At 46.3% G+C, this 17,509-nt stretch overlaps 1 protein-coding gene across 18 annotated transcripts in view; it reads right to left on the bottom strand.

The window, feature by feature from the left end:
• The window catches only part of TRIM2 (tripartite motif containing 2), a 182,682-nt gene that overhangs the window by 44,964 nt on the left and 120,209 nt on the right, over window positions 1-17,509 (bottom strand). For all 18 annotated transcript variants that reach the window (XM_089302319.1, XM_089302316.1, XM_089302322.1 and 15 more), the window contains one exon: window positions 12,146-12,383. In XM_089302319.1, the coding sequence (XP_089158445.1) occupies window positions 12,146-12,383 (238 nt within the window). The remainder of the gene's footprint in view (window positions 1-12,145; window positions 12,384-17,509) is intronic.

Genomic DNA, 17,509 nt, shown 5'->3' with positions numbered 1-17,509 from the left:
ACACCCAAACTACCAAAACTGACTCAAAGAAGACAAATGAAGTCCAGGACCACATGGCTTCAATGAGAAATTTTACCAAACATTTAAAGAACAAGAATCAATTCTTCTTAAATCTTCCTGCCCCTCCAACCAACCAACCAAACAAAAGGGAGAAGGGGATACTCCCTAACTCATCCTATTAGTATTAGGTCCGTATTTCCCTGACGGAATCATATCACAAGATATGAAGATATCACAAGAAAATTACAGACGAGTATCTCTCATAAATCAGACGAAAACCCTCAAAAACTACTAGCAAAATGAGACCTGCCACATAGTAAAAGGATTAGACACAGTGAGCATGTGGGATTCATCCCAGGGTTGCAAGAGAGGTTTGCATAGGAAAATCATTATATGTAGCCAGTGCTGTGGCTCACTAGGCTAATCCTCCGCCTTGTGGCGCCGGCACACCGGGTTCTAGTCCCAGTCGGGGCGCCGGATTCTGTCCCTGTTGCTCCTCTTCCAGGCCAGCTCTCTGCTGTGGCCCGGGAGTGCAGTGAAGGATGGCCCAAGTGCTTGGGCCCTGCACCCGCATGGAAGACCAGGAGAAGTACCTGGCTCCTGGCTTCGGATCAGCGCGCCGGCCACAGCGCACCAGCCACGGTGGCCGTTGGAGGGTGAACCAACGGCAAAAAGGAAGATCTTTCTCTCTGTCTCTCTCTCTCTCACTGTCCACTCTGCCTGTCAAAAATAAAAAATAAAAAAAAAAATCATTATATGTAATACGTCATATCAATAAAATGAAGGGGAGAAACAAGATGATCATCTGAACTGATATGGAAAAAGTGTTGGACAAGATCCAGCGCCCATTCCTGATAAAGCAGACATGGAACTGGAAGGGGACTTCCTCACCCTTGTAAGTAGTAACTATTGAAACCCACAGCTAACATCAGACCGGGGAGAGGATGTGAATGTTCACTCTCATTACTTCTATTCAACCACGTACCAGAGGTTCTAGTCAGGGCATTTAGGCTAAAAAAAGAAATAAAATGAAAGCAAATTTGAAATTTCAGTTATTTATTGGAAAAGAATTAAGACTTTCTCTATTCACAGACCAGCACCTGTGGCATAGCTGGTAAAGCCGACAGCTACGATGCTGGCATCTCCTATGGGCAACGGTTCAAGTCCCGGCTGCTCAACTTTTGATCCAGCTTCCTGCTAATGTGTCTGGCAAAGCAGAGGAAGATTTCCCTAGTGCTTGGGTCCCTGTACCCATGTGAGAGACCCGGAAGAAGTTCCTGGCTATTGGCTTTGAATAGGTCCAGCACTGGCTGTTACAGCAATTTGGGGAGTGAAGCAGCAGATGAAAGACCTCTCTCTCTCTTTCTCTAATTATGTTTTTCAAATAAATAAATAAAAATATTAAAAAAATTTCTCTATTCAGAGATGACAAGATCTTATATATAGAAAAATCTTAACACACACATATAAACACACATACAATTAGGCAAATAAATTCAGCAAGGTTGAAAGATATTTTATTTCTATACACTGGTAAGAAATAACCCAAAAATGAAATTAATTAAACAATTCCATTTATAATAGCACCAAAAAGTTTAGGAATAAGTTTAACCAAGGAGGGTCAAGTCTTAAATATTGAAAACTATGAAACACTGCTAATGGGTAGGTGTTTGGCCTAGTGGTTAAGACACAAATTGGGATACCAGGATCCCATACTGGAGTGTCTGGGCTTGATTCTGAGCTCCACCTCTTGATTCCAGTTTCCCGCTAATGTGGCCCCTGAAAGGCAATGGTGATGACTCAAGTAATTGGGTTCATATCAATATTCTAGAAGACTTGAATTGAGTTCCTGGCTCCCGGCATAGGCATGGGAGATCTCTCCCTCCCTTTCTCTCTTACTCTCTCTCTCCCCTTCTCAATGTATCTCTTTCTGTTTCTCACAAATTTGTTGAACGAAATTAAAGAATACCTAAATAACTGAAATGAACGGGAAGATGTCCCAGGCTTACGAACTGGAAGACTTAATATTGTTAAGATGGTGATATTCCCCAAATCAATACATAAATCCAATGACATATCTATCAAAATTCCAACTTCCTTTTGGCAGAACTGAACAAGCAAACCCTAAGATTTATATAGAATCATATGGAATCCTGAATAGCCAAAAACAATCTTGAGAAAGAGCAGAATTGGAAGACTCACACTTTTCCATTTCAAAATGCACTACAAAGCTTCAGTAATTAAAATAATGTGGTACAGGTATAAAGATAGCCATATAAATCAATGGAATACGATGGAAAGTGTAGAAATAAACTCATACCTCTATTGTCAACTGAATCTTGACAAGGCTGCCAAGACCACTCAATGGGGAAAATAGTGTTTTCAACACATGATGTTGAGATAGCCGATAATTACATGTAAAAGAATGAAATTAAACTCTTACCTCAAACGGCATGCAAAAACTAACTCAATAGATCAAAGACCTACATGTAAACTAGAACCATAAAACGTTTAGAAGAAAATAGGGATAAATCTTCATGACCTTGGGTTTGGCAACAAATTCTTAGACATGACATCAAAAGCACAAGCAAAACAATGAAAAGATAAAATGAACTTCAACAAATTAAAAACTTTTACATCAAAGAACCCTACTAAAATAATGAAAAGAAAACCTACAGGATAAAGAAATATTGGCTAGTCATGGATTGGGTAAGGGTATAGAATCTGACACAAATAAAGAAACCTACAGGCTGAACTTATAACTCAACAACAAAAAGATAAACAACTTAATTCAAAAATAAGCAAAGGACTTGAAATGTAAAATGGTGTAGCCACTTGGAAACCAGTTTGTTGGTTCCTTAAATTAAACACAGAACTCCTAAAAGATCTAATAATTCCACTCTTAGCTATATACACTATAGAAATAAAAACATACATCTACACAAAAACTGTATATGAGAATTCATAGAATTATTCATAATAGCTGGGCAGTGAAAATGATCCTGATGTCCATGACTGATGGATGTATAAATACATTGTTAACGGCTACCCAATGGAATAAGCCAAAGAGGAATGCTGATATGAAGGCACTTCAAACTTTGTAGGAATACAGAATTAAAAAATGTTTCTTTTGGTCAAAAAGATTTTTGAAGTCATGCATGCATAGTTTTGTCATAGTATGCATTTTCCAAGTACCGCTGTATGCTATAACACAGATGAACCTCGAACACATGCTAAGTGATATGAACAAGACTTAGAAGGCCACATATCATATGATTCCATTTATATCCAAAGTCAACAATGAGCAAATCCATACAGACATGCCAGAGACTAATGGTGGTCAGGGGGCAGGGGAGAAGGCAATGGGCAGAGCCTGCCTCACAGGTTTAGTTTCTTTTAGGGTTGATGAAAATGTTCCGGGAATAGTTTGCACCCTTTGTAAATACCCTACAACTTACTACAAAAAATTGTTAAAGGTTAAATTTTGTATTATGTGAGTCTACCCTCAATTTTAAAAGTCTGATTTCGGTTTTGAAGAGACGAGAGCAGATCTGGGTCACTGCGGCTGGTTCACTGTCCTAAGCCCGTCTTGGGAAGCAAAGGCCCTGAGTGAAATCCTTTTGAAGCATCAACCGCGCCTCACTCTGAGATGCTCCTGCTTGGGTTCAGACGGCGGCGGCTCAGACTGAGAGCTCAGACCAGTGGAGCTCAGCTCTCCAGCAGGAGGAGGCCCCCGGGGGGGCAGGACAGACCAGAAGCCAGGAGGAGTTTATTGATGCTGACAGGTGGTCCAGTTTGTGTTCACCAGAAGGGGAGCCTGGCGGGGCCACACGCATCCCTAGCATGCAGAGTGGTCAGGGCCTTGCAGCCAGCTCTGAGGATCTGCATGAGCACTAACAGTGGATCCTGGTGGCAGAAGTGGGGACTTGCTAGAGGCAGGACACTTGCTAGTGGTATGAGCACCTCTCCTCTGCACCCCTTAGCATTCTCATTAGCAAGGGGCCTTGGCAAGCAATCCGACAGGCTTTCATCATCATTTGTGTTCCTGGGACCACAGACCTGGACTCAAATGGCTGCTTTAAGTGAAAAGAACCTCTTAGATCACTCACCACTATTCCCCCTTTTCCTTCTAAACGTGGACAATGCCGCCCTGACAGTCTAACGAGAAGACAGTGTCGGAACACAGGAAGTAGATGACAGGCTTCCGTCTGCCCGTGCCAGTCAGCAGCAGGCAGCATCCTGCCTTGTTGTTAATTACCCGATTTTATCACCCTTCAGCCGCTTGAGTTGTTTTTAAAGATTCACCCCTGGCAATTAACTGCAGCAATTTATCTGGAATATTGCATGCATTTGGCTTGAATACTCAATGAGGACCCCTGTTTCCAAGCGGCAGCATTGAATTCCTACAATCCGAGATGGAACAATAGAGCGCATTCACGCACACACCTGCTAATTTTCCGAGGCCTCTTACTGATTTGTAAATTGTATGAATCCAAAGAACCATAATGACTGGGCATAGAGAAAGTGCTCAAAATGTGGAGAAAGTGCTCAAAATGCAATCTATACCGCTTCATTCACCTCGAGGAGGTTCGAACTCTTCGGACAAATCTTAAGTGTGATTTGATGAGATGCACTTGCTAGAAAGCAGGGGGAAGATCTTCATTGGAAGGCTTCTTTGACGGCAGCAGCATCTCTAAGAATGAGGCTGTGGGGCAGCCTGTGGCACCCACGAGTCTTCACTCTGCAGTAAAGGCAGCCAATGCATCTGCAGGAATTCTTTTCTCATTTCTCCCTTGCGCAGCGACAACAGATTTCTCTTCCCAAAGCTTCTCTAAGATGGACGGTGCTAGTCGATGCAAGTGCACAGCAATTTAAAGAGCTGACCTGTCTCCGCTGGTAGCACCTGGTCCCCGGGGAACCCAAGCCTGGACACCTGGGAGTCACTCTACGGGCTTCAGTTCACCTGGTCACCCAGCGCATCCCCTCCTCCTTGACAGTCCTGCTGGCCGGGGTCAGGGCCCCCTGTGCATTATTCTAGCAGCTTCCCATTTGGCTGTGCCTCGGGTTCTTCTCCTCTGAATGCACCCTCCCTCACATCTCTGGCTACTTAGAAAGGAGTTGAATGCACATCCAGCCTGGACGTTCCAATGCTTAAGATCCTACAGCAACTCCCAAGACCTAGGAGGCACTCAAAATCCTTCAATGAGGCCGGCGCCGCGGCTCACTAGGCTAATCCTCAGCCTAGCGGCGCCGGCACACCGGGTTCTAGTCCCGGTCGGGGTGCCGGATTCTGTCCCGATTGCCCCTCTTCCAGGCCAGCTCTCTGCTATGGCCAGGGAGTGCAGTGGAGGATGGCCCAGGTGCTTGGGCCCTGCACCCCATGGGAGACCAGGAAAAGCACCTGGCTCCTGGCTCCTGCCATCGGATCAGCGCAGTGCGCCGGCCGCAGCGCGCTGGCCGCGCCGGCCATTGGAGGGTGAACCAATGGCAAAGGAAGACCTTTCTCTCTGTCTCTCTCTCTCACTGTCCACTCTGCCTGTCAAAAAAAAAAAAAAAAAAAAAAATCCTTCAACGGCACCCGGACCCTCCACGCGGACCCTCCACGCGAACCTCACTAAGCCATCATCACGGCTCCCCGGCTCCCCGGCTCCCAGGAACTCTGAGCTGACATGATAATGACGGTCTCTTCGATTTTTCTATTCTCCCTGCAACTGTGTGCCTCCTGCACAGAATACCAGCCTCCCTTCGTACTGTATATACTGTGGTCCTATGAATTAAAAACACACAACTTCAAAGAAACTCATAAATATATTCACATATATGTCAGTTGCTTTCAAAACATCAGATTCGATGGTCATCAAACAGTGAGCTACCTGTGGCCTTAACAAAATGTAATCATGTCCCTAATATTGCCCATTTAGATTATTTCCAATTTTTACTAGAATATAAAAATTACCATTAACTTTGTAAATCAAATTTTTATTCTCACTTCTGGCTATTTTCTTAGAAATCTTTCTGCTAGTGAAATTACTAGATTAAAAGATGAGAAGCTGTGTAAAACATTCATTACATTTTGCCAAACTGACACATTTTCTGAAAAGTAATTTATCCTTCTACACAAAACTTATGAAAACATCTCAACATACACACTTTCAATAGTCCTGGTTGTTATCTGTTCTGAAAACTGCAACTAATTTGAGAAAATGTCAGTATTTGTGAGGCTTAACATTTAAAAAAAATACTTATTTATTTATTGGAAAGGAAGAATTACAGACAGTGAGAGGCAGAGAGAGAGAAGTCTTCCATCCACTAATTCACTCCCCAAATGGCCAAAACAGCCAGAGCTGCACCGATCCAAGCCAGGAGCCAGGAGCTTCCTCCAGATCTCCCACTTGGGTGCAGGGGCCCAGGGACTTGGGCCATCTTTCACTGCTCTCCCAGGCCACATCAGAGAGCTAGATCAGAAGTGGAGCAGCCGGGTCTCCAACCGGCCCCTATGTGGGATGCTGGCACTGCAGGCAGCGGCTTTATCTGCTATGCCACAGAGCCGGCCCCAGCAATTTTTTATATGATTATTGGCCACTTAGATCTCCCCTGTGAATTTTCTGTGTACTTTGCTTACTATCTTTCTGATGTTCATATTTTTACTAATTTGAATTAAGGATTTGCTGGAGTATTTTAATTATGAATTTCACAGTTACTATCATAAGTTGATATATATATTTTTCTATTTGAGAAAGAGAGAGCACATATACTTCCAACTACTGATTCACTACCCAAATATCCACAAGAGTGGGGACTGGCCCAGGCTGAAGCTGGGAACTGGGAATGCAATCCAGGTCTCCCATGTGAGTGATAAGACCCCAGTTACTTTAGCCATCATTGGGGCCCTCCAGGGTCTGTATTAGTAGGAAGCTGGAGACAGAGATGGAGCCAGGAACCAAACTCAGGCACTCAGATAGGTGACACAGGTGCCTTAACTTAGCTACTACGCCAAATGCCTGCCCTAAAAGTTGAATTCCGACCAGTGTTCTTTTTGTTCTATCTTTACTAGATTTTTGTATCAGGGTTATGAGTGTATCATAAATGAATAGAGGGCCTTTGTATATTTTCTTATAATCCAAATATACATGCTAAGAATCATAAGGTCATTTTCTTTTTTGTTCTGTCATATATTTATTTGGTACTGCTTTTCTAACTTCTTGAATTGGATTCTTTGCTAATAATGGAAAAGACCTTAACTGGCAAAATTTCCTAGGTTGGGGTGGGCATTTAGACTTAGCAGTTAAGATGAGAGGGTTGGGGCTGGTGCTGTGGCGTAGCGGCTAAAGCTGCCGCCTGCAGTGCCGGCATCCCATATGGGCATCAGTTTGAGTCCCAGCTGCTTCACTTCCGATCCAGCTCTCTGCTATGGCCTGGGAAAGCAGTGGAAGATGGCCCAAGGGCCACTGCACCTGTGTGGAAGACCCAGAAGAAGCTCCTGGCTCCTGGCTTCAGATTGGCCCAGCTCCAGCCATTGTAGCCATTTGGGGAGTGAACAGTGGATAGAAGACCTCTCTCTCTCTCTGTGTAACTCTGTCTCTCTCTCTCTCTCTCTCTCTTCTTTTTTTTTTGACAGGCAGAGTGGACAGTGAGAGAGAGAGACAGAGAGAAAGGTCTTCCTTTGCCGTTGGTTCACCCTCCAATGGCCGGCGCGGCCGGTGCGCTGTGGCCGGCGCACCGCGCTGATCCGATGGCAGGAGCCAGGTACTTCTCCTGGTCTCCCATGGGGTGCAGGGCCCAAGCACTTGGGCCATCCTCCACTGCCTTCCCGGGCCACAGCAGAGAGCTGGACTGGAAGAGGAGCAACCGGGACAGAATCCAGCGCCCCGACCGGGACTAGAACCCGGTGTGCCGGCGCCGCAAGGCGGAGGATTAGCCTAGTGAGCTGCGGCGCCGGCCCTGTCTCTCAAATAAATAAATAAATCTTTGGAAAAAAAACAAAAACGATGAGGGGGTTAAGACGCCCGTGTCCCACATTAGAGTACCTGGGTTCACTACCCAGCTCAGCTCCTGATTCCAGCTTTCCACCTATACAGCTGGGAGGCAGTGGTGATGGCTCCAGTAATTAGGTGCCTGCCACCCACAGAGAGACTTGGATTAAGTTCCCAGCCGTTGGCGCAGGCCTGCCCAGCCCTGGTCAGTGTGGGTATTTGGGGCATGGAACCAGCAGATGAGTGTGCTCTCTCTGTGTCTACCTCTCTCCTTCTGTCTCTGGAAATTCCAAACAAATTTCCTGGATAGAGATTTGACTTTAGCCTCATGCATTCAATAGATAAAGCTGCCACTTCCACATTTTATAAACAGCCCAATTTTTATATTTTTCCCTTTAATTAAATAATTTAAATTATTATGAGCTTTTAAATGACATTTGGGAACTTTCCATAAATAAGTGTTTCTAATATGATTTTAGGCATGGTGGTGCAGAAATTCGCTTTACACAATGGGAAAATAAAGTGGTGTTTGCTTTGTGACCTGGCATATGATCAATTTTAACTGCTCAAGTTCTCAACAACCCTAATAGTCTAGCTTAAAAGATTTTAGCACCTGCCTTTTCATTTTGGGGAGGCAGAGTTCTCTCGAAAGGAATTCTCTCTTGTCTGAAACTCATCCCGTCTTCTCCAGGCCCAGCGACACTATTCCAGTTCCACCTCTTACCCCTCATTTGGACAACTCAGGAAATTCAGCCTTCAGTCTCTGCTACTCTATTCTCCCATATGGGCTGCTAAAGTATTCACTTCCTCTGAAAGTGCAGATGTCTGTTTAACAGACTAATTTATTTTTTATTTATTTGAATAAATATATTCAATATTACAGAGAGAGAAGGAGAAACAAAGAGAGAGAGTGAGAGTGAGAGAGAGAGAGAGAAAGAGAGCTCCTCCATTTACTGGTTCACTCCCCAAATGGCTGCAATGGCCAGGCCAAAGCCAGGACCCTGGAGCTTCTTCCAGGTCTCCCATGTGGATGCAGGGGCCCAGGGACTTGGGTCATCTTCCATTTCTTTTCCCAGATGCGTTATCAGGGAGCTGGACTGGAAGTGGAGCAGCCAGGATTCCAATCGCACCCCTACGGGATACCACATAGCAGGTGGAGGCTTAGCTACCAACACCACAATGCCAGCCCCTTGACGTTTTTAAGGTTCCTGCACAGCTTGTGGAACTGAGGGCTAACCATTTCTTAATGGCATCCATAGCTCTTCACAATCTCCCCCCATCACCCTCCTAGGCCCACGTCTGTAATTGTCCTGTTCACCTGGGTCTCCAACCTCACCTGCCCTGTCTTCATGCTCCAGCTGCCCTGAGCTAGGAGCTATTCCCGAATTCTACAACATTCTTACTTTGCTTATTGATATCATGTTTCCAATTGTTGTTACTCCTCCTTCTGCAGGAAGGCTCATCACATCCCACATGGAGACCAGAGTCTACCACATCCCACATGGAGACCAGAGTCTACCGAGGTCTCCTAATGTTTCTGTCTCAGGTCAGGTCTCCAGAGAGCCCTGTTTTAAGGGGACCCTTTAAGGGTGTGTTGAGAGGATTCTTGCACCTGACCAAAGTGCCTTCCCAGAGCTAGTATCAGAATGTGAGTTCCAGATGGAGACTGACAGCCTTCCCTGAGAGCCTGTGTGGGAGAAAAGGACACAAGAAGAATGTTCGAACTGCCTTGGAAGGCATTAGAGTACTTTATAAAAAAAAAAAAAAATTCGTTTGAGAAGGAGAGACAGAGCTCCTGCCTGCTGGTTCACTCTGCAAGTGCCCACAGTAGGCTGGCGACAGAAGGCAGGTGCCTGGAACTCGACAGTCTCCTGCATGAGTGGCAGACACAATTACTTAAGCCTCACCTGCTGCCTCCCAGAGTGCGTGTTGGCAGGGGGCTGGGAAGGGAGCAGAGCCAGGACTTGAACTTGGGCACTCCAATAGGGGTCTGGGTATCCCAAGCAGTGTCTTTAATCGCTAGGCCAGAGGCCAGCCCCTAAAAGTCCTTATTTGCAAAATTCACATGGCAACTCTCCCCTGAAGTGCAATGTGTGGAAAAATCTCATAGTTATGAATACCCTAGGGTGCTTTCAATTAAATCATCACTGATAACGTAACCTATGATCTCTTGCTCTTAGTTTGGCCACCACAAAGCTCAGGATGCTACTTCCTCCATAATGAATCAAGCAGCTCTGTGACTTGAACTGCTCAATCCACAGTGTCTCCCCCTAGAGACACTGTAGAGAACTAACAGCTTTGCAGAGCAGTGTTCACGGAGCCCAGGATGGTGCCTGGCTGATTTGCTTGGCAAGGATGTACAGATTGGCTTCTAGGTATAAGATACTGGACTCAAGCTAGCGGTGTAGTGGACTTGGTCCCTGTCCTCCTGTGGCTCACATCCCACAGGGAAAGCTGGAAGACACAGAGACAGGCAGGCAGATCGTGGTGAGTGCCATGGGGGAAATAAACGGAGTGATGTGACAGAGGGTAACTGGGTGCATGAGGTGGCCTAGGCCACAGGATGCTGCACACACTGGATAGCTTGAAAGCTAAGCAAGATAGGGCCCAGCTTAGTACGCAGATGGGAGAAGCCTGGGTATGCAGGAGAACTTTGCACTGAGACCTCAAGGGTGAGAAGACGAGCGGGTCACTTAGTGCAGGAACAAAGAGCAGTGCTGGAGGAAGAACCAGGACAGTCAGGCCCCGAGGTGGAAAACCACATGGCCAGGTCCAGGAGGCCAGGGAGGCGGCAAAGTCACAGCCGGCAAACAGGAGGGGGTGCCGTGAGAGAAACAATACTACAGCTGGTCATTACTCACTGGCTGGCCTGCGAGGCTTCACTGTACACGGGGCTCTTCTTCTAAGCAATTTCACACTCTTTAGAAGTGGCCAATACAGAAAAAAAAAAAAAAGTGATTGCATCCTTAATCAGAAATAATTTTCAGAGCCAACATTTATCAAGAGCTTCCTATGTGCGTCACATGATTTAAACACTGGATCTTCCTATTAATCCTAGATGGGCAGCACTATTTTTGATTCCTTTGGACGGAAGTACAGAGAGGTTAATAAAGTTTTGCCAAAGCTGATACAGGGAATAAGTTTAAGAGGAAGCTCTGAGGCAGGCAGTCTGACTCCAAAGCCAGTGCTCTTGGCCACTACACAATACTGCCTCTCCAGATGATGAGGCTATTGTGAATTAGCTATTACATATATGTTGCATATGTTATATATAGTATATATTTAAAATGTTTACTTATTTTTTGAGAGTCACAAACACACACACACACACACACTCACACACACATACAGATACCATCCTCTGGTTTACTCTCCAAATGCCCACAACAGCCTTGGGGCAGGGTGAGGAACCCACCCCAGGTCTCCCATGATGGTGGCAGGAATTGAACTACTCAAGCCATTCCCCCTGCCTCCCCAGGGTCTACACTAGCAGGAAGCAGAACGGGGAGCAGGAGGCAGGATTGAAGCCTGCATACTCAGATATGGGATACACATGTCCTAACCAGTGGCTTAACTGCCAGGCCAACCCTCTGCCCCCACCCCTGAATTCGTTATTTAACAGTGCACACAGATCCTCCTGAGTGTATACCAGTTATTGTGCTTGCTCGTGGCACAGATGTGCTTGCAATCCATAATCTGTAGTCTATTCTCAGGGATCCACGCGGCTTCACATTTTATTTGTTATTAAGGGATAAGGTCGAAGGGAGCAGAGAAAGATCTCCCTCACAAGGAAAAGAGCTCTAACATTTTAATATCATTCTCTATCTGCAGCACTGATCCATTATTAAATCCATATCCATAATTTACTACACAGATGTTTATGTAGGTCAACGTGTGCCCGGCTTGCACAAAGCTACTGGGTAGCCCTGCTGGGAGCTACCAATAACATGCGCGAAGCAGACACAAGGAAGACTGATGTTTATCACTGAAATCATTCTGGCCAGAGAAAGTGAGCATGCAAAACAGTCTGAGGGCTGGTGGCAAAAACCTGCTTTAGTTACTCATTTTCCAGGTGGCTTCCTATTTCAATGTCTAATCAGCAATGTGCCCCCAAATTCCCCAAGGCCAAAACCGCCCGGCTCAGGGCAGCGTCTGCCATCGGCTTCACTTACATTGCCATCGTGGTTTGGGCAAGAGAGAGGCTTTCCCGCAGCCACAGCGGTGACCGTCTCCAGGATGGACGACTCCTCGACGTTGCTGCCTGGTGTTCGCTGCAGCACGTCCATCAGGTTTGTGATGAAGAAGTTGTTCTGGAGCGCGGCCACCCCTTTCTCGGGCAGGATGGAAGTCTGGCGGCACACTGGGCAGGAGAGGGTTAAACTGTGGGCGGGAATGTAGTTCTGCAGGCACCTGAGGCAGAGGGAGAGGTGGAGGAGGGTCAGAGGAGCGCAGGACAACACAGGACAGAGCCCCAGGTCTCCCAGGTACCACCCTGTTCTCACAGACTGAAGATGATCTCCTTCATAAGCAAAATACTTCAGGGGATATAGTGTCCTGGTGCAGCGGGCTAAGCCACTGCCTGTGACACCGGCATCACATAGGAATGCTGTTTTGAGTCCTGGCTGCTCTGTTTCCCATCCAGCTCTTTGCTAATGCACCTTGCTAATGGGATGGAGTTTCAGACTCCTGGCTTCTGCCTGTCTCAGCCCCGGCTGTTGCAGCCATTTGGGGAGTGAACCAGCTTACAGAAGATCTCTCTTTCTCTTTCCTCAAATAAATAAATCTTAAAAGAAAAATATCTATTTATTTAAAAGTCTGAGTTATGTAGAGAAAAGAAAAGACAGAGAGATCTTCCATCTGTTGGTTCACTCCCCAGATGGCCACAATGGCTGGGGCTGGGACAGGTTGAAGCCAGGAGCCAGGATCCAGGAGCTACTTCCAGGTCTCCCATGTGGGTGGTAGGAGTGCAAGCACTTGGTCCATCTTCCGATGCTTTCCCAGGCACATTAGCAGGGAGCTGGATCAGAAGCGGAGCAGCCAGGACACAAACTGGCACCCACGTGGGATGCCAGCATTGCAGGTGTCAGTTTTACTTGCTACTCCACAATGCTGGCCCCAATAAATCTTTCTTTTTTAAGGTTTTTTTTTTTAATTTAATGAATACAAATTTCATATGTATACCCAATAAATCTTAAAGAAAAATTGCAATAATCAAGAGGCAACCTGTATCACAGTGGCCCTGCCAACCAACCAGGCAAATGGTTATGCTCAAGGAAAAAAAAAAAAAAAAAAAAAAAAAACGGTCATTGGCTTCTGCAGCCTTCTCTAGAGCTTGGGCAGACAAAGTGTCATCCATGGATCAGCATCTTTGGCCCCATCAGGGAGGTTTTTAGAAATGCAGACTCCTAGGCCTCAGCCCAAGTGCCTACCACAGCCGAGCCCCATGTGACTCCTATACATAGTCAGCTTGGGGAGGCACTGGTCTACATCTAGCTTTGGCTCATGAACGTGTGGACTTCTACAACTGGGAGAAACATGGCAAGTGCTTTTGTTAGCAATGAAACTCTCTTTACATAGAAAATCATAGTTGGACTTTAAGGACTCATCAAAGTGGAAACGTTTGGTTGAAGCAGGGATGGTCATCCGGAGTCAGAGTGGACAGGGCCCCTTCTCCTTGCCTTGCCTCAACAGGTGTCAACTTAGTTAATTTCATTAAGGAAATGAACACTTCATGACTGACATATTTACTGCTCCATGAGCTCAAAGTACTTGCAGTGTGCCTCTGAAGGAGGTGCTGTCACGATCCCTTAGGACAGATGAGGAAACACAGGCAGAGTAGGCCAAGGCACTTGCCCAAGGTACTCAGTTGGCCCCCGGGCGGAGCAGGAATTCAGACTCAGGCAAACTGGACACCATAACCTAAGCATTAAACAAGGAGTGTATCCAGTGCTTTCTAGTTGCTTAGACAGAGTTAGAAAACCACGGATTTAGTCCCATTCCCCTCATTGTGCAGGTGAGGAACTAACACGAAGAGGCTCAGCGATCTTCTCTGTGCCATGGAGGCAGCTAGCGCTGAATCAATTCAGAAGTGAAACAGCTTCTGCTAAGGTTGCGAATGGCATCTAATCCAGTCCTGCCCAACCAGGTCCTCACCATCACCACTGCCCTCTCCTGCCCTCACTGGTTTGCACTTTCATCTTTGTCGAAAGACAAAGGAGAGGCAGAGAGATCAAGAAAGTGACAGACACAGAGACAGAGAGCCCTCATCCACTCCTTAATTACTCACAACAGGCTAGGACCAGGCCAGAACAAAGTCAGTGTCCAGGAACCCAATCCGGGTCTCCTATGTGGGCAGCTGGAACCTGGTCACTTGGATCATCACTGCTTCCTCCCACAGTGTGCATTGGCTGGAAGCTGGGGTCAGGAGTAGGGCTGGGCACAGACCCAGGTGCTGTGATGTGGAACACAAGCATCCTAGCCAGCACCTTAACCAGCTGCTGGCCCCCTTGTCTTTTTTTTTTTTTTTTTTTTTTTTTTTTTTTTTTTTTTTTGACAGGCAGAGTGGACAGTGAGAGAGAGAGACAGAGAGAAAGGTCTTTCTTTTGTTGTTGGTTCACCCTCCAATGGCCGCCGTGGCTGGCGCGCTGCGGCCGGCGCACCGCGCTGATCCAATGGCAGGAGCCAGGTGCTTCTCCTGGTCTCCCATAGGGTGCAGGGCCCAAGTACTTGGGCCATCCTCCACTGCACTCCCTGGCCACAGCAGAGAGCTGGCCTGGAAGAGGGGCAACCGGGACAGAATCCGGCGCCCCGACCGGGACTAGAACTCGGTGTGCCGGCGCCGCAAGGCTGAGGATTAGCCTAGTGAGCCGCGGTGCCGGCCAGCCCCCTTGTCTTTATGACACAACGCTCACCTGATCCTCCAAATGTCTGTCTGTTCTGAGCTCGTCAAGTTTGGATTAATCAAAGGTCTACCACAGACTTCTCTCCCTGGGATAATATATCCACGTGCACGGCTCTAAGGACCACAGTCCCACACTCACCCTTCTTTCCACAGACGTCTCCCCTGGGCCCCATATTTGTACACCAACCCATCAGCAAAGTCTGCCAGTTCCTCACTATCTTTCTAACCTCTCCAGGTCTCTTGTTCCCTATCATACCATCCTTTCTGAGACATTTGCAATAGCCATAAACCTGTTTTGTTGTCCTCCAACTTTGTACCCTCTAACCCTTCTCCACGTTCCACAGTGACCTTTGTAAAATGCAGAACCAATCAACCAATCTTCCTCCACTCCCATCTGAGCTGGAAACCCTCCCATGACTTCCACTGCTCTTACATGAAGACACTCACGGCAGCATGGATCACCCACCTATAGGATCTAGTACCGGTACCTTTTCTGCCTTTCCCTCCATTAGCTGTGTGCCAGTCACAGGGGCTTCCCTAAGTTCTCCCAGCTATCTTGGTCCCTCTCACGACAGCACCTCTGTACTACCTGGAATTCTTTCTGCCTACTCATTCCCCTTTATTTAATTGCCACTCATCTTCGGAGCTGCTCCTTAATCACCGCTTCTCCAGGAAAGCCTTCCTTGATACAAACACTTATGAAGTTTCCCATGAATTGGCGAGTGTCACTTGTCCCTGGCTTAATTTCACAGTAATCTTTGCGATTAGGAGATTCATGACTGGCTCCGCTGCTAGGCAGTAAGCTCCACTAGGCCAGCATCTGCCTGGTTTTGCTCTCCTCCCAAGCCTTGATGACGGTGTTGTGGAGGATGGGGCAGCAGGAGGGGGACTGTGAGCAGAGGTTCCCGGAGCAGCCAGTGTGTACGTCTGACAGGGCTTGGTCTCCTGACAGTGAGGCGATCTGTGAAGATCTGTCTCCATAGCACCAACCATTTCCCACTTTAAGGAAAGTTGCCAGCACCTCTAAAAGGAAATCATTTTAATGTGCATGATGCTCAGACATTTTAGTCCTATCACCACTGTGACGGGCTCTTGCAAATCTGTGCCACTAGCTAGCTATTGGTTGGGGAACGGAGGGTAGCTGGGCCCAGACCCAGGGCAGCTCAGAAGTGCTCCTACTTGCCAGAGTAGGGAAAGAGGACCCAAAACACAGAATGGGCACTTAACTGTGGGGACTGGTGCGGTTCTGCCAGGCCCAGACTGTGTGGCTCTCAGCGCTGTGTACATAGTGCCAGGCTGTGCCGACTGCTGTGAATCAATTGATCTCACCATGTGTGCCCTCAAACACACACACAATTAGCTGCTGTTCATGTTTAGTTACACCCATTAAGCAACGGAGGGAAATCACTCTGTTTAATTAGTTTGGAACATGAAGGACAAAGCACTTAAGCCAAAGTACAAAATGAAAAAAGTAAAAAGTATTAGGGCCCTAATATGTCACCAAAGAAACAACAACCAAAAAAAAAAAAAAAAAAAAAAAAACCAAAAAAACAAAACAAAAACCCATATCCATACACACATACACACACACACAGAAAATCCCACAACTCAAAACAAAAAGCCACAATGACAAATCTACCTTTTCCCTCCATTCATCACCACCACCAAGAGTGTGGCTATTATTTTGCACCTGAGACTTCCAAAGTAAATCAACTTGAGAATGCTCAGAAGGTAAATGCAATCAACACAGATGTAAAACCATTGGAAATACTGACTCCCTGTGCTCCACAGCAGGAAGTAAAGAATTTTAAGTATGAGTGCTAACCAACAATAGAAAAGGGAACAGGCACTGCTGCTTGGGACACCTGCGTCCCATATGGGAATGCCTGGGTTCAAGTCTCAGCTCTGCTGCCAATTCTAGCTTCCTGTTAAGGCCGACCTTGGGAGGTAATGGGAGATGACACAAGTATGTGGGTCTGTCACTCATGTGGGAGACCTGGAGTGAGTTCCTGGCTCCTGGCTTCAGTCTGGCTGTTTTAAGCATTTGCAGAGGAAACCGGTAGATGGGAGATGGCTGTCTATTTCTCTGTCTTTCAAAAAAAAAAAAAAAAACCTTAAAATAATAATTTTTAGAGTATAATAGGAAATGTATTTAACAAAAAGATTATAAAACCTAATAATATATTTACTTTTTTTAAAAAAAAGATTTATTTATTTATTTGAAAGTCAGAATTACACAGAGAGAGCAGGAGAGACAGAGAGAGAGAAAGGTCTTCCATCTGCTGGTTCACTCCTAATTGGCCACAATGGCCGGAGCTGCGCCAATCAGAAGCCAGGAGCCAGGAGCCAGGAGCTTCTTCTGGGTCTCCCACATGGGTGCAGGGGCCCAAGAACTTGGGCCGTCTTCTATTGCTTTCCCAGCCATAGTAGAGAGCTGGATTGGAAGTGGAGCAGCCAGGACTCGAACTGGCATCCACATGGGATTTTAGCACTTCAGGTGGTGGCTTTACCTACTACGCCACAGTGCCAGCCCCAATAATATATTTACTTTTAAGAAAAATATGTAACCTTAATAAACAATACTTCAATTAGGTCATACACTAATTACTAATATACTTCTTATGCTTAGTAGCTT

The sequence above is a fragment of the Oryctolagus cuniculus genome, chromosome 8 (assembly GCF_051225735.1).
Source record: "Oryctolagus cuniculus isolate XC-2025 breed Fujian yellow rabbit chromosome 8, ASM5122573v1, whole genome shotgun sequence".
Classification (NCBI taxonomy): Eukaryota; Metazoa; Chordata; class Mammalia; order Lagomorpha; family Leporidae; genus Oryctolagus; species Oryctolagus cuniculus.
This window is presented reverse-complemented; position numbering and strand designations above follow the sequence as displayed.